We start from the raw sequence: 23,505 nt of genomic DNA on the forward strand, positions 1-23,505 counted from the left end.
CCGTCAGACCGTGCAACGTCAAATCCATGACAAAAATAAGCTCAGCTCGGCTGCAAAAATCTTCCAGACAAGCAGACCTGGAAACTTCACTCATTAGTGCCGAGCCGACCCCTGATGAGTGGGGGGGCCTTTGATGAGGCATAAAACACCCCACCAATCAGAGGCTGCCACGTGGCCGATCTGACCTCAGTCCGAGAACCGAATTGAGCCGAGCTGGAGATCGGGCCGACCCGATCTCCGATAAGTCACCTAACAAAGCCGGACTCGCACAAGTTAGCCGGTGGCTGAGGCCGAGGCCGAGCTCACACAGGTCAGCCGTAAACTCTTGGCCGAGCTGACTGCCGAGACCAACCTCTCGGGCCGACCTCCCAGGCCGAGGTGACTGCCAAGGCCGACCGACTAGGCCGACCTCCCAGGCCGAGCCCTCCTACACGGAAGCTACCATAGCACCCCACCGGGGATCCCGGGGCCACATTAGTGCATCTCGAGAATCACGGGATAAGAATTGAGTCACGATCCCAGCGCGATACGAAGTCACACTCTACATGGACTTTTACCTTAATAAGAGCCCAACCCCGAAAATAGCTCTCCACTCCGCTCTATGCGAGAGAGCCTTCCAAAAGAAGGACTCCTACCATACTAGGACTCTCCCAACCGCCTCATCTCATTCTCACTCTATAAATACCCAGGTATGGAGCACCACTCCTTATCTTGCTTTTCACTACGCAGCGATTCTGTGTTGCATTGGTGATCTAACTTTAGCATCGGAGAGTCCTAGGCCGGAGCCACACCGGCTCTCTTGTGCTCATCACTTGGTCTTTACAGGCTCATCCGTGGGCGAACCAAGCATCGGAGATTTCCACACGCAACAACCCTTTTCCAGTTTTCCTCTCTTATGCCACTGTAAGCAATAGTACCTTGTCGGCCACTGTGCGTGTTACTTGTCCGCCTCCCTGCATGTTATTCAGTCCACCTTAGTGCATGTTTTTCTTTTTCTCCTTTTTCTCTTCAGCTCTACCGCCATGACCATCTAAACCACCAATGATGAAGACACCGAGGACGACGACGATGTCGATGATGGACGACGATCTTCATCCTCTATGGTCATCGTCTATACGATGAGGTTAGGGATGGACGATGGAGACTCAAGTGCATCAGCACCTCTAGCACCGGCACCACTTGCAAATCCTGAGATTTCAAGTGCCAGGCCGTGGACTCCCTGGCAATTACTAAGACATCAAGCGCCAGGCAGTTTCTGCACTCCCGTCAGCGTCTGGGATTGTGATGTCGATGCCTCACAAGAGCTGCACTTCGCCTCCACGCTCTACACCCCATCGTGTTTCAACAGATGCCCCATCATTTTTTATCTCTATTTCAATCTTGTTAAAGGAGAAGGGGTGTCCTTGCCGGATCTATGCGAGGGCCAAGATATCGACCCTCACTGTACGACTTCGGTGCTTGAATCGCTTGATGCAGCAGGTATTAATGGCCCCAACTTCTGCTGAACTCTGTTTGTCCCAGATGGGTGGTCGCCATTGCCATTCAGTGGATTCTCAAAGTCGCAAGCTGAGGTTTCCGAAAGGAGAGCTCAAAATAGTGGTTCCCAGATGGAGGAACGACCATAGATGCAACCCCAGTCCATCTTACTCCCCCTCCCCCTGCTTCCATACCCTTACCGCCCATCTCCAAACCCTCTCGGCCATGCTCCCACCAATACTGCCACCGCCCTCCCTCACCCCCTCCACCGCCGCTACCATTAGACATGTCCCCACCCCTTCCCCTCCCCTGAAGTTCCCACCGATTAGGATTGATGGGGTGTTTTGCCTTTGCCGGCAGATGACCTCCTTTGGTCAGATCCAATTTCTAGTTGTAGCCGTTGTGTTCTACGTGGAGAACACCGAGCGGAGGGATTTTGTTTTCTCTCTATTTGTGTACTTGCATGTGATGCCGACTCTGTTGCAGTTGGCACCGTGGTAATCGCCGGCTCGGATGATCCAACGGCCGTTCAAGCTTCTCCAACCACCTCCTATCGCTGGATGTCGCTCCACTCATCGATCTAGTAGATCCTTGCTGATCTGTTTGAAAGTAGATTGTGGAAACAATTCTAGTGGTTTTCTTGCCATCAATCGAAGTTCCACTCGCTGATCCATCAGAACCTTGTCTATCTGGCATGTCTGTTTGAAAGAAGATTGTGATTGTATGTCGGTACGCGTGGGCAGTGGGGAGTCTTTATTTTCGACACGTATGGCGACCCTTTTATTGGCACGTTTGTGCATGCACCTAAAATTAGCTGTATTTACAACATGTTCTCTAGGGAAGTGTTTGTGAACCTACCCCTAGCCTAGATGACCCAGTCAATGACATGTGTAATCAGGTAGGGATGTAAACGGATCGAATTCCGGTCGGATAATAACATTATCATATTCGTATCCGATTATATTCGAACGGATTCGGATAATATCCTATCGATTTTCGGACGGATTCGGATAATTTTCGGATAGTGATTTTTTGAATACGATTCTCCTAAATGGATATGAACATGGATCGAATACAAATTTTCACTATCCGTTGACATCTTTACCGTTTTTATGATGAGGGCTAGGGTTAAGACTTGAGAGTTCAACGACTCCCTTTTTTCTACTCTTCTTAGTCTTTGATTTTCTCTTGTATTTATTTTCATAAATATGTGATTCCATGTTATAACATTCTATAAGACAATGTATATAAACCAATAGAAAATCTTTAAAAAATCACATTATCTTAACTTATAAACTTATAAAAATAAGATAACAAAATCCAATAAGGTAATGTAAAATGATAGACGAACACGAGAGATATATTTTAGATATTTTATTACTTTCGATTGCCAATCGGTCTATTTCCACTCCTTGGTTTTGGATACTGTTTATCCATATCTCACGTATCATTTTTTTTTTTTTTTTTGATGAAATCGCGGATATCATGTTATCTATCATTTTTATGTTTTGTGCTTTCCTTTGTTTGGTGTTGGGACGCACATGAATGAATAGCCTTACTTTCTACAAAAAAATATATATTTTTCATTCTTAAGTTAAATTTTTTTTTCCCTATTTTGTTTTGCAAAGATTCATGTAACGGACCCCATTAAATTCTGATAAGGTTGCAATTATTATTGTTGATAATGTGACAACATCAAATTGAAGGGATCTTCTATGATAGAGCATTAGAACCCCCTATTGTATTGTTGGGAAAGGCTAAGCAAACCTACTAACGAGTGTGCAAAGTGGCAGATTGCTGCTGTGTTGAATAACCTCCTCTAAGTGCATGTTTGGGCAGCTTATGAGCTTTTAGAAGCCAGCTTCTAGGAGGCATGTCCAACAAGAATTTTCGGTTTAAAATATTTTTCACCTCCAACACCAGAAATTAAAGATTTCAAACCAAAGCTTGCGGTTGGATCTACCTCTTAGCTATGGGTGTTAAACGGTGCAATTTTAGTTAAACAGTACAATTCAATTCAGTTGACAAGGTCAAGATAGAAACCAGAACTGAACCATTTATTAAATGGTTTCATATAATAAAACAAAAAACAAAAAAGCATTTATTAATATAAACTGTTCTATAGAATAAGACATAAACAATTATTTAAAATAAATCAACTCATGTAAATTTTTTAATTTTTAATGATTTTTTTAAAAAATCATAAACAATTTCATCAATGTGGTGGTCAAGGGAATTCAAAGATTCAGGAGTGTATTTTTTTATTTAATATATAAATTAAAAAAATTAATCAGTTTTAATCAATTTAAATGGCTTCATTTTTTAAACAAAAACCAACCGTTTAACTACAGTCTCACAGCTCGGTTTTGGTAAACAGTTTCAGTTTAGTTTCACCCCATCCTATGTCTAGGTGCAGGGGTCACGCACTCACTCTTGGAGAGGCTCCTTTTACCCTTGTTTAAAATAAAGGTTCTCTTCTGAATCAAATAAATAAATAAATAAAGGTTCTCTTACCCTTAAATCACCCTTTGCTTCCAAGCAAACCTTATATCCGTTAGTTAGCATTTATTGTCACTGGCTGCACCACCCAGAGCACAAAAAGGACTTCCAATTCCATAGATTGTAGCTTGTCTTCCCAACTTGAATTTGAAATCACCACAGGAGGGATTCAACCGAAGCACCACAGAACCAAAGGCTAAAGCCATGATCTTATTCATCAAAGTTGTGTACAAGGCTGTAGAAAGGCTTGAATATAATCTCGACGAAAAAATTAAATGTTGTTTAGAATCCTTGACACTGATCTACAATGTCCATCACTTAAACTTGCATTCTTTGCCCAAGCTCTTTGCATCCTTGGACTTGAATCCACGAACATAGAGAGACCACAAAATCCACGCAATCTCTTGGGCATGGCATCATAGACTTGTCACCACCTCTTGTGAGCTAAGTCAAAAGCATAAACATGGTGATCCAAGACATCCCAATTGCAGTCATAGTCTCTATTACACATCCATGGCTTCAAACCTAAATATTGAATGGCATATACAGATTTTGGGATTTCGTGTTCAGTCTCATTTGCCTGGTCGAAAATCTGTAGGTAATTCAATGTCTTAGGCCAACAATGCCACCATGTAAAGGCTTCATTAAGGAAGCCTTGGTCTCCTCCATTATAAGTCAAGGAATATGTCTTCTTCATTAGCATCTCAAACATACATTGTGAGGGTTCTATCAGCATTACACCAGAGTTGAAGAGTATATTGTCATTGCCAACAGTGGATAATTGTGAATTCGCGAAGAAATTATCCATGTTCTTTAGTACAATAAGATCAGAATCTATGAAGATGACCTTATTATACTCTATGAATTGCCACATTCTAAGCTTACTGTAGTTCAATTCATTGTAAGCATCTTTCTCTGCAGATGGACTTTGAATTCATTCAATGAGCTTCATATAATCAAAGTACTGTTAAAAGCATTAACAGCTAAAACCAGCTCTGAATAAAAATGGCCAGTCCCATAATCAAAGCTATGCTACAAATACTACAAATACAAGAAATGGAAAACTTCTACCTAAGTTACCAGAGTCTTGCTATGAGTCAGTAGGACCCACAAGCTGGTCAGCGAAAATTCTGCCAATAAAAGAAACATAAGATTTTAGACTTCCACAGGTTGAGAATGAAGTAAAAACCAAAAAAGCATACCTGACATCTCTACCCTCCTACTCCTCTTGCTTCACTTCAAGATGCTTAAGCTTTGATTCCAATTCATCCCCATCTTCATCACCTTCCTCTTTGGATTCATCTTCATCCTCTTCCCCCGCATCCTCTTCACCTTCAGGGTCGTTTTCATCCAAGGGCCCAAGCACTTCAGGGGATTTCTTAAAGATCTCCTTTAACTCGTCAATACCTTCATCAGAAATAAAATTTCCATTGATGTTCAGCAACTTGAACTTAGGCTTATGCACCACCGTGTGTGCCAAAAGCCTGGCACCAACCCTCCTTATTAACGTAGTGCTGAGATCAACTTCTTCTAGCTGGTTATGACCGTCTTCCAATGCCTTGGCAATTATAATAGCACCCTCATCCTTCAGTTCATTCTCAGCTAAGTTGAGTTTGGTAAGGAACTGCTTTACTGTGACACAGGCAGCTATGGCAGGAGCAGCTTTAGCAGTAATGTCATTTCCTGCCATGTCCAAAATTTCCAATGATGTAGCGGATTCTTTGAGAGCATTGACAAGAGCTGTAGCTCCTTCATCTTCCAGGTTCAGGTAGCTTAAGTAAACCGCTTTAAGACCTGCATGCCCTGAAAAAGCTTTGCTCAGAGCAACTCCAGCATCCAGACCAAACATGTTGTCACGTAGGTCAAGCTTCTCCAAATGAGCACATGTTCCAAGTGCCTCTGCCAGGGCAAAACCTCCTTCAGAACCCACCCTTGTAGAGGAGCATCTGAAATCCTCCAATGAAGGGGATTGCCTCACAACCTCAGAAATAGCAATAGCGCCCTCATCTCCTGTCATGTTATTGTGAAAGTGAAGGACCTTAAGCTTCTCTGTGGAAGGAATTAACTCACATACTGCACGTGCAGCTTCCTCGGAGATTCCATCATTCATCAAATATAGCTGCTCCAAGCTATTCTGAGATTTCAAGAGCGCAGCAAATGCCCTGACACCCTTCTCACCTAGGGCATTATTCGAGAGGTTGAGAGATTTCAAAACACAGCCTTCCAAGGCTGATGAAAAGACATTCATCACTTCAAGAGCTTCCGCCTCCGGTCTTCCTGCAATAAAATCTGATAGATCTACTTCTGTTAATTGATCTTTGAGAGATACCAAGATGGGCTCCACAATGTGTGCTGCACCAATGCCAAAGCTTCTATTGCTGAAACAAATCTTTGTGTATGAATTCCCCTGCTCTTTTAAAGGACTGAGAAGCTCCTCTGCCTCCTGTTCATCAATAAAGGCTCGACGGCCTCCAGAGATGTCGAAAAAAGTTTCATGAGACGGCAAAACTTTGTCAGATACTGTGAGTCCCTCGTCATTTTTAGTTTGTGGGCCTTTTTTAAGAACCTCCACCATAAGCTTGCTAGATTCCTTGGCATAAAGTTGCACTGCAGAACTTCCATCACCATCTGGCTCCTTCTCATGATGTTGATTTGCAGTAGCAAAAGCCACTTCTTCTATTTGTCTGGCATTCTCCTCAGCTTCTTCTTTGCTTAAGAGACCATGCTTTCTGGAGAAAATGGATGGAGTGGAAAGATTCTTGGTCATTCTTTCCACAAGCATAAGCCTTGTACTCTGGCTGGGGGGCCACAGTTTAATTGAAAAAGGGCGTTGTTGAAAAGTCTCCATATTGTCCTGCAACCATGTCCTTAAACTATTTTACAAGCTTACAAGGAAATTAAAAAACAAGGATACAGTGGTGGGCAATATTTCAGAGATAATACAAAGGTCATAGGCGAACAATTCCATGTCAATAATTCCCTTTGGAGGGACCATGGTTGCTCACAGGCTATGCAGTGAAGATGATGACAATGACCACCAATAAATTAAATGCTAGTAATAATAATAATAGATGTTTAAAAGCCCTTATCTTCCAACCTAAAACCATAATTGTACCTTGGTTTATATCCCCTATTTTCTGATAACTTAATTAATGATTAATAAAAAAAAATCTTAAAAATAGCAACAGAGTTAGGTAAGTTAAAAGATTATTCACCCAAAAAAAAAAAAAAGTTAAAAGATAAAATAATCTGAGGGCCCCTTCCTCCCATGCCCCACACAATGAAATTTTCATCCCTTTTCCGTGACTAATCCATATGAAAAGATTATAAATGGAGGCTACAGTACAACTCAATGGATCGTTAACAGAGATCTACTGAAGGATCACAACTCTTAAAAAAGTGTTAATTGTTATGATCATACCTCCAAAACAAAGAAACCTCAAGCAATGATTATTGCACCAGAGGAACAAGTAAAAACTGAAGACACATGTACTCTTTCAATTGTACACTGAATTAAGATTAGACAAGACTAATCACCAAAAAAAAAAAAGATTAGACAAGACAGACTATCCAGGAAACTGCTAATTTAGAAACTTTTTCAGTAATTAGTGTTGATGACAATGACACATTGATACACTTTCTCATAATAAGGGGGAGAGAAAAAAAAGGGGGGAAAAACAAATGAAAGCAAAGAAAAGGAGGGGGAGCAAAAGAAGACTCATATACATTTAGGCATAATGGCATATTACAGAGGCTCCCACAACTGCAGTTAAACCACTTCCTTTCCCCCAAAATCACCCCTTGTCACCTCTCTTCTTTAAACAGTATTCAAAATGAAACAGAATGCATGCAACTAAAACAGGGGAATCAGCAAAATTAGGGACAAATAGCAGAAGCAAGCTTAACATTAAAACCACCACCCCAGCTCAACGCTGCCCACCACAAAACCACCATGCAACCACCTCATTAGCAGGTGTCCAACAAAGGGAATATGAACAAGTTTCCATGAAATCCAAGAAAAACAAGTAGCTCAACAAGCCTTCATAGTTGATTGCAGTCATATGACCGGTTTCTTCACCTACACCAGAACAACCCAAAGATATAAACTCTCCACACTTCAATGAAGTGAACAGCATGAACTAGCCAAGATTTTCATGAATATGACCGGTTTTTTCTTTTTCCAAAAAACAAAAATCCACCACCAAAAATGCTGCAGAATTTTTTTGTATCCCCAATTTCCACTCAATATCAGAGGAACTTTGCTGGAAAGACAGACAGCACAACAGATGACCTCTGCATGAGTCTTGGGAGGGCATATGCATTTTTTCTTTTTGTTATCATTTTCAAATATACAATATGCTAGGGTCAACGCTAAAAGAAATAGGCCAAAATTGGTCTGTTAATTTCCTGGGCAATGCTTAACCTACAAAAACCTAGACATTATGACAAAACTTATGGAAAATCTCATGTAATAACACATAATGAGGCTTTTATGGTAACTAGAAACCCCAATTAGCATGTCTGTATGAATCTGCAACTTTAAGCATTAGATCTCTATGACAAATATTAGAAATTTGAACACATCTTAAGAAGCATAATTTAAAATCCCTGATTGGCAAACAAAGACTTACTATTTGGCTATTACTTTTCATTTTCTCTATATTTGTAACTTTAGAATCTGTAGGGTGGGAAACATGGGAAACACAATTTACCTCATACAAACAGTGAGCATCCCTACTAAATCCTGAAGAAACGATTAAGCATGAAATTTATTTCAAGACAGACTCCTTATGAATCCCATCTTTTCCATTATGAAAGAACTTCCACAACAGACACCTTATGAATCCAACAGAAACCTGAATGTGTCAGCTTGGGAAGAATAACACGTGATACAGCAATAAAATAGGAGAGAGAGAAGAGTTTGGATCTGATATTGAACATTGACAGCACAGGAACTAGTCCCTTCCCCCCCCCCCCCCCCCACATACTAAGTTGAATAATAGCTGAATCTTTCTATATATATATATATATATGAACAAACTGCAAACCCAAACGCAAACAGTGTATACAAGAGGACTTACAGTAACTATTAGTCCTCGCACACGTACACCTAGAAAGTTAATTGAATGACATGGCTCAACAAAAAAAAAAATAAAAGAAACATTTCAACAATGAATCAATCTAAAAGTTCCACCGTTGAAGCACATTGTAAAACTCAAAATGGAAATATAAGGAAGAGAGAAAGCAACGAAACTACAGGAAATTCGAAGAGATTATTAGAAAGATAATGAGCAGCCGAGGAAGGGAAGATGATTGAGATAACCGTTGGTGCGAAATGAAAAGGAAAAAAAAACCCTAGAAATGTGATTAGCAGAAAAAAGAGGGGAAAAGATGGATTACCTAGAAATGTAGGGAACGAAAGCAAAGAATAGCAGAGAAAGATACCTCCTCGCTTCTGCTACTTTGGTGATGCTCGCCTCGTCCCGCTCGCTGATAATTAGTAAATTGAGAGAGAGAGAGAGAGAGAGAACGAAGCAGGTGGAGGGAGGGAAAAGAAGATTTCAACTGAAAATAATGGAGCCAAATGTAGATTTCAGATTGGAAATTTGTATTTTGAGAAGGAATTGGGAATTGGAATGTGGGACCCACAACTGACACCCCCAATAAAAGGACAAATATGGCAATTGATTGATTTGACGCTGATGGATCATCGATTTGCTGACCTTTTTGTAAGTTTCTTTTGTTCCTAATCGCTTTTTGTTGGGTTCAGTTGATGAACCGGAGGATTTGTTCTCGTTAGTGATTCGTACGAATTGGTCCACCCTTTCAGTTTGATTACTCACTTCCTAATTGAACCCGGTTGGGTCATGACTTATCATGAACCAGGAATTGGCTTGGATGCTTTAGCTAGCTGGAGATTTGAGGAGGAGTTGTCAAATGGTTGGTTTGGTTGGGTTTTGGTTGATTTTTTATTTTTTATTTTTTACATATATTAGGTAATATTGAAACCAGACTGACAAGGTGTTCGGTTTATAAAAACCAAACCCTAAGCCAATAGATGCCGGTCTGATTGATTTTGATCTGTCGTTGGTTTGTTTTTAATGGTCTATTATTGGTATCTTGGATTTACATATATATAAAGTAAAAAATAAACAAAAAAATATTAAATCTAAAGAATTTTTTTTTTTTCCGAATTTGGTCAGTGCAATCATATCGGTGTATCCGGTCAATTTTGGTTTCTTAGCAAGTTTCTAAAATCAAAACCAATACAAATCAATAAGAAGTTCAATCAGGTGGGTCTAATTTTTTATATTTGAGATAGAAAGACCCAAGGAGGAAAGAATGCCCATGAACTCCATATGATTGAGATCTAAGTTAACAAATTTGGCAATTAGATGATTGAAATCTAATTGATAGACCCCAGGGTCTTCAGTTCGCTTTGTAGGCTCTCCAATTTTACCATTAATTTTTTTTTTTTTCTTATAGCACCTAAAATAAATGGATTTTTTTGTTGGGCAAGAGATTAGATCGTTGTCCGATCGCATCATATGGCCCCTACGCCAATGCCAGGGCCAATAAGAGCGCACACAAGAAGCACCAACATGGATTGATTTTTCATTTCACGGGGGCAAGGTGATAATTTTACACACTCATGTTTTTGGACACACGATCCAGGCAACCCAACAATCTTCTATTTTTTTTTTTTTACATTTTATCTCTTGTTTTCAAAAGAGATGCAATTGTATGCTTGCCAAATGCTTTTTTCATAATCTAAAGGTAGGTGTAAGGTTCCTTATCTAGGAGCGTGGCCCCTGTGCTAATACGGGGCCAATGGGGGCACACACACAGAAGCATCAAGAGGGTCAGGTTTTTTGTATTTCAAGGAGTGGGGTGGTCATTTTGCCTCATCCTGTGTGTGTCAAGGTCCACGCTCCTAGAGATGCTCCTTTTTCCCTTGTTAAAGTAAAGGTTCACTCTAAGTACCCTTAAATCTCCCTTTGCTTCCAAGGAAAGCTTGTGTTAGTTAGCATTTGTTGTCACTGGCTCCACCACCCAGAGCACAACAAAGACTTCCAATTCCATAGATTGTAGCTTGTCTTCCCAACTTGAATTTGAAATCACCTCAAAACCCAAGGATGAAGTCATAATCTTATTAATCAAATTCGTGTACACTATAGATCTTTACAATAGATACGAATCGTAACAAAACTTGAATATCACCTTTAGTAAAATACGAATACAAAATTAAATGTTGTTTACAATCCTTACCCTGATCTACAATGTCCATCACTCAAACCTGAACTCTTTGCCATCCCCCCTCAACTGATTTAACCTTGAATCCATTCTCTTGGAACCATTGCAACCTCTTGGACATCCAAAGGCTTGACACCCCAAGTAGTGAACAGACTTCCCCCTCCTCCTTTCTTTAAAGCCATTCTCTTTTGTTAGTCAATAAACAACTTTGCAACAACAAAATTAAATCTTCATATTGTGGTATACAAGTTCACCACCATACCCATCTCAAGAAACTAGAATTAACAAGACAAGTTTATCATAAGATCATCGGTGGTGTTGCCGCGGATCCCTTACCTTGATCTTCCAATGTCCATCAGGCAACTTGGCATTCTTTGCCCAAGCTCTTTGCACCCTTAGACTTGAATCCATGAATCTAGAGAGACCACAAAATCCTCGCAATCTCTTGGGTATGGCATCATAGACTTGCCACCACCTCTTGTGAGCTAAGTCACTACCATAAACATGGTGATCCAAGACATCCCAATTGCAATCATAGTCTCTATAACACATCCATGGCTTCAAACCTAAATAGTGAATGGCAAATACAGATTTAGGGATTTCGCGTTCGGTCTCATTTCCCTGATCGAAAATCTTTAGGTAATTCAATGTCTTAGGCCAACGATGCCACCATGTAAAGGCTTCATTAAGGAAGCCTTGGTCTCCTCCATTATAAGAAACCATGGTATGTCTCTTCTTCATTAGCATCTCAAACATACATTGTGAGGGTTCTATCAACATTACACCAGAGTTGAATAGTATGTTGTCATTGCCAATGGCGGATAATTGTGAATTCGCAAAGAAATTATCCATGTTCTTGAGTACAATAAGATCAGAATCTATGAAGATGACCTTATCATACTCTGTAAGTTGCCACATTCTTAGCTTACTATAGTTCCATTCATTGTAAGCATCTTTCTCTGCATATGGGTTTTGAATTCGTTCGATGAGCTTGATCTTCCATCCCGCAGCTGTGAGGGCTTGCTTGCTTTTCTTGGTTATGGATTTGTCTGCAAGTAGGACTAGATCTTTGGTGGATTTGGTTAAAATTATGCTTTGGGCTAGTGCTATGGCACCACAGACATATGCCTCTGAAGAATGGAGAATTGTTCCATAGGCTTCTCTTGGTTGATCTATGAGATTCCTAAGTTTAGAGAACTCATACCTTATTCTTCCATCACCTGCATTTCAAAAATGAACAGAATAAGAAAACTTAAAAGAAAAAAAGATAAATTTTTTCTCCATAAATACCTATATTTGCCTTTTACAAGTGCAGTCTAAAATAATCTTAACATGGAAAATTCAGATATCTCAACTATGTGTTCCAACCCCAGAAGAAACACACACCTATATTATTGAGAATAGTCCCACATTGGAAATCTCTAGGACCTTGATCGTTTCCAATTGGGCATTTTCAGTTAATAACTTAAACTTTTGGGCTGGAAAATTCAATATAGTATCAGAGTCATCATGTCTACTAAATATAATGCATTTATATTTGGTCACCCAAAATGAGGGGCCACACTCACACATGCATCCCACTTCGAAAAAATGTGGGACCTATGGATGCCTTCATTTACCAATTGAGAATCTCCACCTAATTAATTTAATGGGTAAGCGATCTCTACTTGGTAGCATGGTCTCTACACAAGTGTCTGGGCCAATGGACGCTTGAGAGAACCCTAGAGAACCCTTTCTGAGCACCGTAAGAAGCTCTGCAACTCTCTTCTCTACATATGATCTCTGTTTCAAAATGTAGCCCTTCTGCCCCTATGGCGTGATTCTTCTCCACCACAGTGGCGTGTTCCCCTCCGTCCCAGTGGCTTGCCCTCTTCCCTTTTTTCTTTCTTTCTTTTCCCCTTCCCTTTCTTTGCCTTCTCTCCCCTGCCTCAGGTCTCGGCCAATCGACCTCCCGCTTCACTCGCCTCATCTCAAAACTAGGAGTTTGTACGTTGGTCTGCATGTGTTCTCCTCCACTGGGGCTTGGACCCGTGTTCTTGATTGCTCCAAGAGACAAGATATCGAAGAATCCAGATCTCTCTTCAATAAGAAGATTTGAGTTTCTCTAACCTTTTCAAATGTCTTTGTTGTGGCAGTGGTGGTGGTGGTGGTGCACGTGTGGGCTTGAGGGCTTGCATATGTGTTGGTTGTTCACTTGTTATGCTGACTTTACTCGCCTCTTCTCAAATCCATCCAAATCTAGGCTTTGGATGTTCCCACCCTCCCTCTCCCCCTCCCCTGTAGCCTCCCCCTCCCCTGTAGCACGCTATTCCCTCCACCCCATCCATGCTGCCTCCTCCCACCGCCCCACCCACTCGCATCCCCCTCCCATGAAACCGATGCCCCCTGTTTTCCCCTGTTCTGTCTCTGTTATGGTTTTTTACCATCGTCAGAAAATCATGATGTGTGTGCTCTTTTTCGTGGGCAAAACTGAGGGATTCCCAACCAAGGACGGTTCGATTTTTTTCCATTTTGTTTGTGATGCTGCACGTTCTACCGACTACGGCGTTGTTGTTGCCATCGCAGTTGTCGTCCCCGTCGCTGACGAAGGTGAAGATTTTTGCCTTGGAACCACTGGAAGGCCCACCACAAACCTGCCGCATGTTACCTATGACCCTTACTGGCTTCCTACCTCTGTGTCAGCTGTTTGTCTGCCATGGGTAACCAAGATTCCAGTGTTTTGTCTGGCATGCGTCATAAAAGATGGGGTCTATTTATATGACACGTTAATGCATGCGCTTTATTATGTAAGATATGTTAATAGCAAATTACCTAGGGAAGTGGTTGTTACTCATCCCTTAGTCTGGATGACCCGGTCAATAGCATGTGTGATCGGATCGATTTCCACTCCTTGGTCTCGGGTACTGTGTATGGGTTCCTTGTGCTTGTAATGCTATCTATCCAGTTTATGTTTCGTGTTTTTCTGGCGTTGGGCGTGCATGAATGAATAGCCCTTTTTCTACCAAAAAAAAATTGTTTGACTATCTACCCAGGGGGCAGAGATGCCATATCACGGTGCCCTGTGAGAGAGCATAGAAAACACCACCAAGTAGAGATCTTTTTCCCTTAATTTAAAGTGGGCTTCCTATATACAAATTCTTTTTTTCCATATTACCAAAAAAAATTGTTTTTTTCCATGTTTTGAAACAAAGTAATTAATGAGTTTTTTGTTTTAAGCTTGGGAATGTGTTCCCTTGCATTGATAATCACCAACTTCAGTTATTGGAGAAATAAACCAGTTTTTAATACTTTAATGACTCCTTAACATCAAAAAAACATTTGAACTTCTCATCTTCAAATGAGACAGTACGTCATTGTAGGATTGGGCTAGGTGTTTAAAAACTCGGAATCGAGATCCATATCATTTTCAAATCGGAATCGGTCTAAAATCAATAGGAATTATCTTAAAACACTGTAACCCTAGTATTCATGCAGAATCGGCCCGAGTTGAATCAGCCGATGCGAATTTTAAATCCCTGATTGAGCTGGGGTTTGACCAAGTAGATTTATCCAGAGTCCTGACTTGACTTTCATGTCTTAATGTTCAAAAGTTGGAAATAAGAAATCGGACCTTAGGACACGTCTCTACCGACAAATTTTTTTGTTGGTGTCTACCGACGGTCGGTATGCAGCCTCACACGGGCAGGATGAAATGACCACCCTATCTACTATCCAAGCAACCTACTCGAATGAGATTCACATGGGTGTGTTTGTTTAGAAGGGAAGGTGGAGTGGAATTATTGGGAAAATGAGACCCACATGTTAGTGGGATTTTGTTGGGATAAAAATGTTACGGTAAAGTCCCACCAATTAAAATTTAATAGAACTTTGAATGGTTTAGGGGTGGGATTTTGAAATGTCACATTAACAGATAAAACAATTATGTTGTTTTCAAAGCTTTTGAAAGTGATCCAAATGAACCAAACAAGATTGTGGTGGGATTTTAAATTGCTACATCAGCATTTTCGCACATCAATTCTCCCACCCCACCTAAGTCCCCTCTAAACAAACGTGGCCGTGGGGTTCACACCCTGCCTGTGAGGCTGCATGCTGACCACACGGGCAGCGGCAGCAAAGGATCCAAATTGGCTAGGCACTAGTAAACAATTAATTAATTATTCTCAGAATCAAATAATAAAAATATAAAAAGAGGGAAGTAGTAGGAACCTTGTTTGACGTAAGGTATAGCAAGTCGACAAGTCCCCACAGGCATTTCCACCTTCTCTTTCAATTTCTTCAACTCTGGTTTGTAAATCCATAAGTCTCCTTCATGTCTCAACAGATCATCACACCTGAATATCTCCCACATAGGCTCACAAGATCCGATAAACACGACGTACACCGGCCGGTCACCACCACCCTCGTCTCTCCTCCGACCATTCCTCACGACCAAATTAGCAACCACTAGATTCACTTGCAGCCTTACCACATCCCTTACCCCTTTCTTGATCTCCTCTATGCTTCCACAGGGAACCTTGGACACCACCATGTCTAATTCACCGTACTTTTCGAACGCCGGCATCGGGATTTCCGGGCATCTTGGTAATGGCCATCTCTCTTCATTGATCCATTCAGGGAACAAGTCTTCCCATCTTACCTCCTCTTTCACTCGATCAAAACTTATTAAACTCGTCTCACCCAGTTGATCCCATGCTTCTCTTTCTCTTTCACTAAAGTTAATCAATCCAATCTTGGTTTTCTCTGCTTTCTCTTTGAGTAGTACTTCATGAACGAGTAGCATTAGCTGTGGCGGCGGCGGCGGCGGCGGCGGCGGCGGTGATGGTGGGGATTGATTTGGGTTGTAATTGACGATTGGCGGCGAGATGAGGAGGATCTTTGGATGATCATCTTGTAGTTGAAGACACTTGATGTGATCTTGAGGAGTGTTTAACAAGAGAACTGAGGAGAAGAGTCTAAGGAGTAGAAGGGAGAGAGAGAGGGAGAGAAGGAGGAAGAAGAGAAGCTTTAGAGTTAGGTTAGGGACATAGGTCTTCTTGATCCTCTTGGTACCCATTTCATTATCTTCTCCTCTGAAGGAGGACACATAAAAGCAAACTTTTTTAGGTTTAATAAACTCGAAAGCATGTGATATTGACTAAGAGAAAGTGGTTGGAACATGGTGCATGATGTCCCTCTAATTATTAATTCCCACCCTACTAACTCCACGCTTAACAATGGGGACTTAATGATTTAAGGAAAGGGAACCAGATCAGAGTTTAAAAATCAGGGATTGGAATCCGGTTCAGTCCCGGTCGATTCGATTTCGATTCAATCAAAATCAATGAAGAATCGGTTTGAATCAACCCAAAGTTTTTCTAATCGTAGATTTTGTAATAGAATAAACCGAACCAAATTGGCTTCTTCCCCTACTTTATTTTACGGGTTTTTCGCATAAAACAGTAAGGGTGTCAAAATGGTCAGTTTGGTTTGATTTCGATAGTTTTTGTTTTCTTCATATATTGGTTCAGTTCAATTTCGGACTGATAAGGAGCTCAGTTTGCAAAAGTCCAATCCAAAACCGATAGGTATTGATCCGTCCAGTTAGTTTTGGCCCGTTATCAATTTCTTTTAATGGACCGCTATCTCGGTCCATTATTGATCTATCATCGGTCTGTGGTCTCAATTTTCCACATATAAAATGTTATGTGCTTAATACGGTCCACTTTAGTGTATGGGGGTAGATTGGGCCAGCCTAGTATGAGATAGATTAAAAGACTTGATTTAACGCATTCCATCTAATTTGGAGATTTTGGTGTATTGATCAAGTACCTAACATTTGATATCAGAATCGGATACCACATCATGGGTTCGAGTCACAAAAAAATATACACCAAAGTGAGAGCTGCCGAGAACGACGACTAAGGAAAACCAAAATCAATACGGCAATATTGATCCAATAAGGGTTTGATCCAATAAGTTCCATTGTAGCCCAATTGAATGCAATTGATTCAACTGGTTTCGTCTCATTTATGACATCCTCTCTTCTTTTTTTCGATTTCGGTTTGATTTAAGATAAAATATGTATAAACTGAGACCGAATAATTTTCATAATATCATAACCGAATCAAATCAATTTGATTTTATTTGGTTTTCATTCTATTTGTACACGACCTTAGTAATTCGGTTCAAATTTGATTTAAGTTGAAATAACTTGTTGAAACCATTGTTAGAAAACCGGGTTATGACTAGGGGGTGTCATCTGAATCGAGTCAAAATTTTCAAAATCCTGGTCAAGAGTCATGCAAACTAGGCCGAGGTAAATAAAAAAAACAAGAATAGAGCGAAAATCATCAAAGTTAAATGAAACTAGGTGTTTTTCATCTGAGTCAGAACAAAATCAACTAGTAGCCGGGATAAAAAAGGAAAGACAAGAATCGATTGAAAATCATCAGAGTCAAATGAAACTAGGTTTTTTCATCTGAGTCACAACAAAATCAACGAGTTTGGTCATTTTCGTTATTAAACTATTCCACTTCAGTAAAATGGTAAAAACTCTTGAGTCCTCCTGCTCGATAGTTCATTGAAAGAAAATGAAACCCTAAGTCCTTTTACAACTCGTCAATGGCTAACAATCATGAGTCTTTGCATATGATTATCAAATATTTATTCCTAAATTAAATGATGTACAAAATGGACCAGTATGGAGTCTATACAACAGAAGCTTCAAGAAATTTCTACCAAATTTTTCAATGAAGAAGAACAGGTTCATCGATACTTTTTTTCCTATATTTTTCGGATGATTTCATATTTCTCCTATATTTTTTTTATTTTTAAAAATTTATACATATTTTTTGTATTTAAAAATAAGAAAAACGTGACTCACCTTGACTAGGTTTGACTGACCAAGTCACCAAGTTTTCTAAAAGACAAGTCCAGTTAGAAAACCTAGTTTTCCAACTATGACTTGAAACAAATGTTGATAAGAAAATTAATACCTCATGAATTTACTTCCTGCAATGTTAAATGTACCATTTTTCCTCTCTTTTTTTTACACAACTTAACAAAAAGATCCATAATAGGTCATTTCACCGAACTCAATAAAGACATATAATTGCAAGATTTAGTAAGCTTTAATTTCAATTGGGAAACCTGTGACTCCAAAAGATTCTATTGAAAACAAATCTTAATGATTCAATGGGTGGGATGGCAAAACAAACTAGGAACCAATTCATTTATTCTGAGAGGTCGTGGACTGGCCCTGCGAATGAAACAGATATTAAACGAGTAAATATTCACCCACGAAAGCCTTCTTATTGGAGGTGAATCGATTTTTAACGGCAGATTTCATTTGGTGTGGGCTGGAAGACTTTTTAATGGAGAGAGCATTCAAAATCAGCTTCATTCCATGCTATCCCTTTTTGCTTCAAGTGATACTTATGATCGAGCTCATTCTCAAACTTATTGTGAACAATGTGAGACTAAAATTTATTTTTTTTGCTTTCTTAAAAAATAACAAACTATAAGCTACAAGGTGATGTTTTCAAACTCAAGTACAACAGATTCCAAGGCTGTCACTTAATTTTTCAGTTTGTTAACACATCAAAGCCCATACACCCCACCCCCCCCAAAAGAAATAAATAAATAAAAAACAACAACAACAAATCAAAGCCTTTAACTTCAAATGGAGACTCGACCAAGTGCTAGCTGATCCTTAAGATTAAGACATAATTTTGGGAGCTGGAGGATCCAGTCCAGCCAAAACAGGGGATTTGATCATTTCCTTTCCGTGGTGGGGGACTATGAAATGATCCAAACACCCCTGATTTAATGTCTTAATGTTCCAAGGTTGAAAATAAGAAGAAATTGGAGCTTCGCACACGTCTCTACCAATAATATTTAATTATTAAAAGATAGGAAATTAATAAATTAACACATGGGTCACCCTGGGAGAGAAGAGGGGAACAAGGGAAGCTTTAGATTTAGGTTTGGGGCATAGATCTTCTTGATCCTCTTGGTACCTATTTCATTATCTTGGTCTGGAGGATGATATAAAAGCAATCTTTTCTAGGTGTGATAAAGTTACAAGCATGCGATATAACTATGAGAGAGTGGTTGGAACATGGATGCATGAGTGCATGTTCTCTCTCACTTTATCTTTATTCTCTTCTGATCTGCAAGTTTTAAAACTTGGAATTGGGATCCAGATTAGTCTTGACTAATTCTGATCTAGATCAGATTGAAATCGGTCAAGACTCAAGATTGGTAGGAAATTAGTCAGAATCAACCCAAAGTTTCACTTATTCTAGATTTTTGAAATGGATAGGCAAACCAGATTAATTATTGTAAATAAGCATCCAAATCATACATATCAAGAACCATATAACTAAGGAGTTAGATTACTTATATATAGACAAACCAAGGTTGATGACGGTAATCTCAGACACCATATAACACGTTATAAGTCTGAAAAACATGAAGAAGTTAAAAGAAATGGTGGGGTTGAGTCGTCACAAAAGTCTCTCTCTGTACGATTGTAGACGCCCTCCTATGGTGCAATCGGGTCTTCACGAATCAGCCTCCAAGATAAAACAACACTTCAAACGAAGCTATCTAGTAATGATGCACTTCAAATACTAGGCTACTAAAGGCACAGAGAGTTGCACTCAATTGGATATAAACAACAGAGAAATAAAACTAAGAGGAAAAACAAAAAGAAATTGTCTCAAAATTATTAGAGAAATGGTTAAGACTCTTCTCTTTATTTAGGAGAAAACAAAAGCACCTCCAAGGGATGTCCTCAAAGGATATGCCCACAATATATGTTTTTTTCTCGTAAGACTTGTTTGTTGACCATTCAAACATGTTCCAATAGGTACACCAATTCATCATCTAAATATCAATTCGAAAACGATAAAACTCTCTAATAAACATTTTTATAAAAAAATAACAATATTTTGAATCCAATATTTTAAAATCATTTAAAAATCCAACATTAACATTTGTCAATTCCGATCCCGTTTTTTAACTGATGGGCCAAAAACAAAAACACCTATGCATCAAAGACAAAGGGTTCTTAGTTGAAAATGGTAACCATTCAAACTTGCTTATCTCAGTCAGGAGAAGGTTGATTTGAAAAGCTATTGCTCAATTTCACTTCTTATTATTAAAGGAGAATGGGATGGATATATTTATCCGATACAGCCGATCCATACCGATATTAATCTGATAACATATCGGTTTTCAAGTGAATCGATACCTGTTTCGATACCGTATAAAACTCTAAAACCATGATTCTAGCTAGGCCTGCCTTTCGTAAAAAAAAAGGCAAATAAGGACATATCAAAGGCGCTGTCTGGGGTCTTTCACTTGGATCTCCCAGTGTCCATCTGACAAATTAGCAAACCGTGCTCTACTTCTCCACTTGTTGATCCTAACATCCATGCGCTCTGTAAGACCACAATACTTCTGCAACCTCTTAGGCATTGCATCATAGACTTCCCACCACCTACTATGAATCGAGTCACTACCAAAACGTTGAAAATCCAACCTATCCCAGTTACAATCATAGTCTCTATAACACATCCATGGTTTCAACCCCAAATAATGGATTCCATACACATTCTCCGCCAGCACCTGATCATGCTCTGTTTCATCTTTCTCCCTCGACCCATTAAACACTTTCAAATAATTCAATCTTGCAGGCCAACGGTGCCACCATGTGAAAGCTTCATTAAGAAAACCTTGATCTCCTCCATTATAAGAAACCAATTTATGTCTCTTCTTCATCAATAACTTGAACACACACATTGATGGCTCGATCAACATAATCCCACTGTTGAATAGAAACTTATCGTTTCCCACAGCTGATAACTCTGGTGAACCAAAAAATTTATCTATGTTCTTTAAAACAATCGAATCGGAGTCTATGAATATGACCTTATCATATTCGACTAATTGCCACAACCGAATCTTACTGTAGTTCCACTCGTTGTATGCATTTTTACGGCCAAGTGGGTTTCGAATTCGCTTGATGTTTTTGATTTTCCAGCCAGATGTCCGAAGAGCTTGCCGGGTTTTCTTGCTTATGGATTGATCGGCTAGCAGGACAAGATCTTTGGAAGAACCAGTTTGGATTATGCTTTGGGCTAAAGCTATGGCACCACATACATAAGCTTCTGATGAATGCAGGATTGTTACATAAGCTTCTCTTGGTTGTTCTATTGGGTTATACAGTTTTGAGAAATCATAATTAACTCTTCCTTCACCTGCATCTCAACCACAACATCTTTTATTAGAATCCTAATTTGAAAGTTTTGAATTTTAGTGGAGGGATTTTAGAGAAACACAAAGCCCATTAAAGAGGCCTAGGGGCAAGGGCTCATTTAATTTGTTGCAGCTCACCTACCTCACAATAAGACCAGTAGAGTCTTGGTAATTGCTAAACCTAACTTGATAAACTTAATTTTACAGATTCTACCTCTTCAACAAGAAATAATCTATCTGGGGAGTTGAAAGGATCCATGGTTATAGACATGAGGAAATGAAGAAAAGATTGAGAGGAATAAACTCACCTTGTATCATATGAGGTAGAGCAAGTTTGCAGGATCCAACAGGCATATGCACCTTTTGTAATAGTCTCCTCAAATCAGGTCTGTAAATCCAAGAGTTACCTTCATGTATCAAGAGATCATCACACCTGAAGATCTCCCACATGGGTCCACAAGACCCAATGAACACGACGTACACCGTCCGATCATCATCGCCGTCATCATAGTATCTCCTACCACTCCTTACTACCAAATTAGCAACCACTAAATTGACTTGTAACCTGAAAACATCCCTTAACCCTTGGCCCTGTTTCTGAACTACATCTCCACAGGGGATTTTGGCCACCACAACATCAAATTCTTCGTAGTCTTTGAACTTCAGCATTGGAATCTCAGGACAATTGGGTTGCCTCCATTTCTCCTCTTCATCTATCCATTCAGGGAACAAGTCCTTCCACTGTATCTCTTCTTGCACTTGATCGAACTGTACCACACTTGTCCTTCCCAATGCTGCCCATTCTTCTTCTTCTTCTCCTCCTTCCTCTATGTTCACTAGACCTATCTTGGCATCCCTTTTGAACACTTTACCAATGAAATCACATGGAGGGGACAGTTTCTTTGGCAGCTCCATCGGTATATCCATTGCCCAGTTGGACATTTCCCCAGGCAATCGATTTTGCAGGTGATGAACCACAATGTGGTGAGTTTTTGGCTGGAAAGTTGAGGTTAGAATAAGAAGGGAGAGAGACACAGAGAGAAGAGAGATGGCAAAGAGCTTGAACCTGGGACCTGAACCCTTGGACTTGGAAGCCATTTCAGCTTCCCACTTCTTACTGTAAAAGCTTCAAGTCTGTAAATGGAAGGGATTATTACTTGTGCAGTAGTGTTGACTTGGGGTTGATAAGAGCTTGTTCATGGACTTTATGAATCTTTTAAGGTCATAGGGAATGAAAGAAAAATAGAGAGATTAATTTTGGACTTGGATAGAGAACATTCAAGTGCAACATGAAGTTGGATAATTCTATTTTATACCTTAATGGCCTCTCTTATCTATAATCTAACTGATCAACACAAGAGGAAGGAATGCATGCAAAATGAACCATTTAATATTTTGTTCCCTAATTTGGTGAGCATGAACAACAACAGTAACGAATATAAATTGAACCTCAAAAGGTCATACCCCTCGTGTGGCCCACCAACAAGTCTATGTGCAAATCCCAAATCATACTGCATATCTATATATTATGGGGAAGTGTGGCCTTTGGGTATTTGCAGGGGCCAATGGGAGCACATGCAGAAGCATCGACACGGTGGACATGTCCGTCTTTCATGGGGGCAGGATGGTTATTTTACCATGCAGCAGTCTCTTTTTCTCCCCTTCACTTTTTACGTGTGTATATTTTTATGCTTGACTATCTTCTTATGCAGATGGAGGAGAAAAGAGAACCCATTCAGCAACATCTTATAGATTCACGAGTCTCAACTTGAACTGGAGCTTGCCTGATTGTATTAATCTTTAGGGAAGCAGTTTTCTGTACAGGAGTGTGGCCTACGCCAGCACTCCCATGTGTCTATCTCTCTCCTCCTTGAAACAAGAGGGCAGAGGTGTCTTTTCACATGGGGAGGAGAGAGATAGACTCATGGGAGTGCTGGCATAGGCCACACTCCCGGACAGAGAACTTTTTCCCTAATCTTTAATAGCCTAGTTGATGATTCTAGTGTAGCCTTGTAATTTCTATCATTTGCTTTC

The 23,505-nt window shown here is 39.9% G+C and overlaps 3 protein-coding genes across 7 annotated transcripts; all 3 read right to left on the minus strand.

The window, feature by feature from the left end:
• Positions 1-4,951: 4,951 nt before the first annotated feature.
• On the minus strand, positions 4,952-9,473 carry LOC122670975 (RAN GTPase-activating protein 2-like). Of its 5 annotated transcripts, none has more exons than XM_043868073.1 (2): positions 5,178-6,829; positions 4,952-5,105 (listed from the first exon to the last, which is right to left on the minus strand). In XM_043868073.1, exon 1 carries the CDS (start codon positions 6,821-6,823, stop codon positions 5,195-5,197), a length of 1,629 nt encoding a protein of 542 aa, XP_043724008.1. In that variant the 5' UTR covers positions 6,824-6,829; the 3' UTR covers positions 4,952-5,105; positions 5,178-5,194. The 5 variants fall into 5 exon arrangements, with proteins under 5 accessions (XP_043724008.1, XP_043723983.1, XP_043723976.1 ...); XM_043868048.1 differs by lacking the exon at positions 4,952-5,105 and adding an exon at positions 9,425-9,473 and having other exon boundaries at positions 5,137-6,829; XM_043868041.1 differs by lacking the exon at positions 4,952-5,105 and adding an exon at positions 9,421-9,470 and having other exon boundaries at positions 5,137-6,829.
• A 1,886-nt stretch (positions 9,474-11,359) lies between these two features.
• On the minus strand, positions 11,360-16,287 carry LOC122670967 (putative UDP-glucuronate:xylan alpha-glucuronosyltransferase 5). Its single transcript, XM_043868028.1, has 2 exons — positions 15,436-16,287; positions 11,360-12,449 (listed from the first exon to the last, which is right to left on the minus strand). The coding sequence occupies exons 1-2, from the start codon at positions 16,280-16,282 to the stop codon at positions 11,536-11,538; spliced, it is 1,761 nt and encodes a 586-aa protein (XP_043723963.1). The 5' UTR covers positions 16,283-16,287; the 3' UTR covers positions 11,360-11,535.
• Positions 16,288-20,541: 4,254 nt separating this feature from the next.
• LOC122662215 (putative UDP-glucuronate:xylan alpha-glucuronosyltransferase 5) lies at positions 20,542-22,602 on the minus strand. Its single transcript, XM_043857796.1, has 2 exons — positions 21,780-22,602; positions 20,542-21,473 (listed from the first exon to the last, which is right to left on the minus strand). The coding sequence occupies exons 1-2, from the start codon at positions 22,567-22,569 to the stop codon at positions 20,548-20,550; spliced, it is 1,716 nt and encodes a 571-aa protein (XP_043713731.1). The 5' UTR covers positions 22,570-22,602; the 3' UTR covers positions 20,542-20,547.
• Between the last annotated feature and the right edge of the window lie 903 nt (positions 22,603-23,505).

Source organism: Telopea speciosissima, chromosome 1 (assembly GCF_018873765.1).
Source record: "Telopea speciosissima isolate NSW1024214 ecotype Mountain lineage chromosome 1, Tspe_v1, whole genome shotgun sequence".
Taxonomy (NCBI): Eukaryota; Viridiplantae; Streptophyta; class Magnoliopsida; order Proteales; family Proteaceae; genus Telopea; species Telopea speciosissima.

What these genes read in the sequence shown, in the direction of transcription:
- LOC122662215 (XM_043857796.1), bottom strand. Translation starts at nt 22,569, where the DNA reads ATGGCTTCCAAGTCCAAGGGTTCAGGTCCCAGGTTCAAGCTCTTTGCC. An exon ending in TCTACCTCATATGATACAAG is followed by an intron (nt 21,474 to 21,779) that starts GTGAGTTTATTC and finishes GTTGAGATGCAG; the next exon opens with GTGAAGGAAGAGTTAATTAT.
- LOC122670967 (XM_043868028.1), bottom strand. Translation starts at nt 16,282, where the DNA reads ATGGGTACCAAGAGGATCAAGAAGACCTATGTCCCTAACCTAACTCTA. An exon ending in TATACCTTACGTCAAACAAG is followed by an intron (nt 12,450 to 15,435) that starts GTTCCTACTACT and finishes TTTGAAATGCAG; the next exon opens with GTGATGGAAGAATAAGGTAT.
- LOC122670975 (XM_043868073.1), bottom strand. Translation starts at nt 6,823, where the DNA reads ATGGAGACTTTTCAACAACGCCCTTTTTCAATTAAACTGTGGCCCCCC.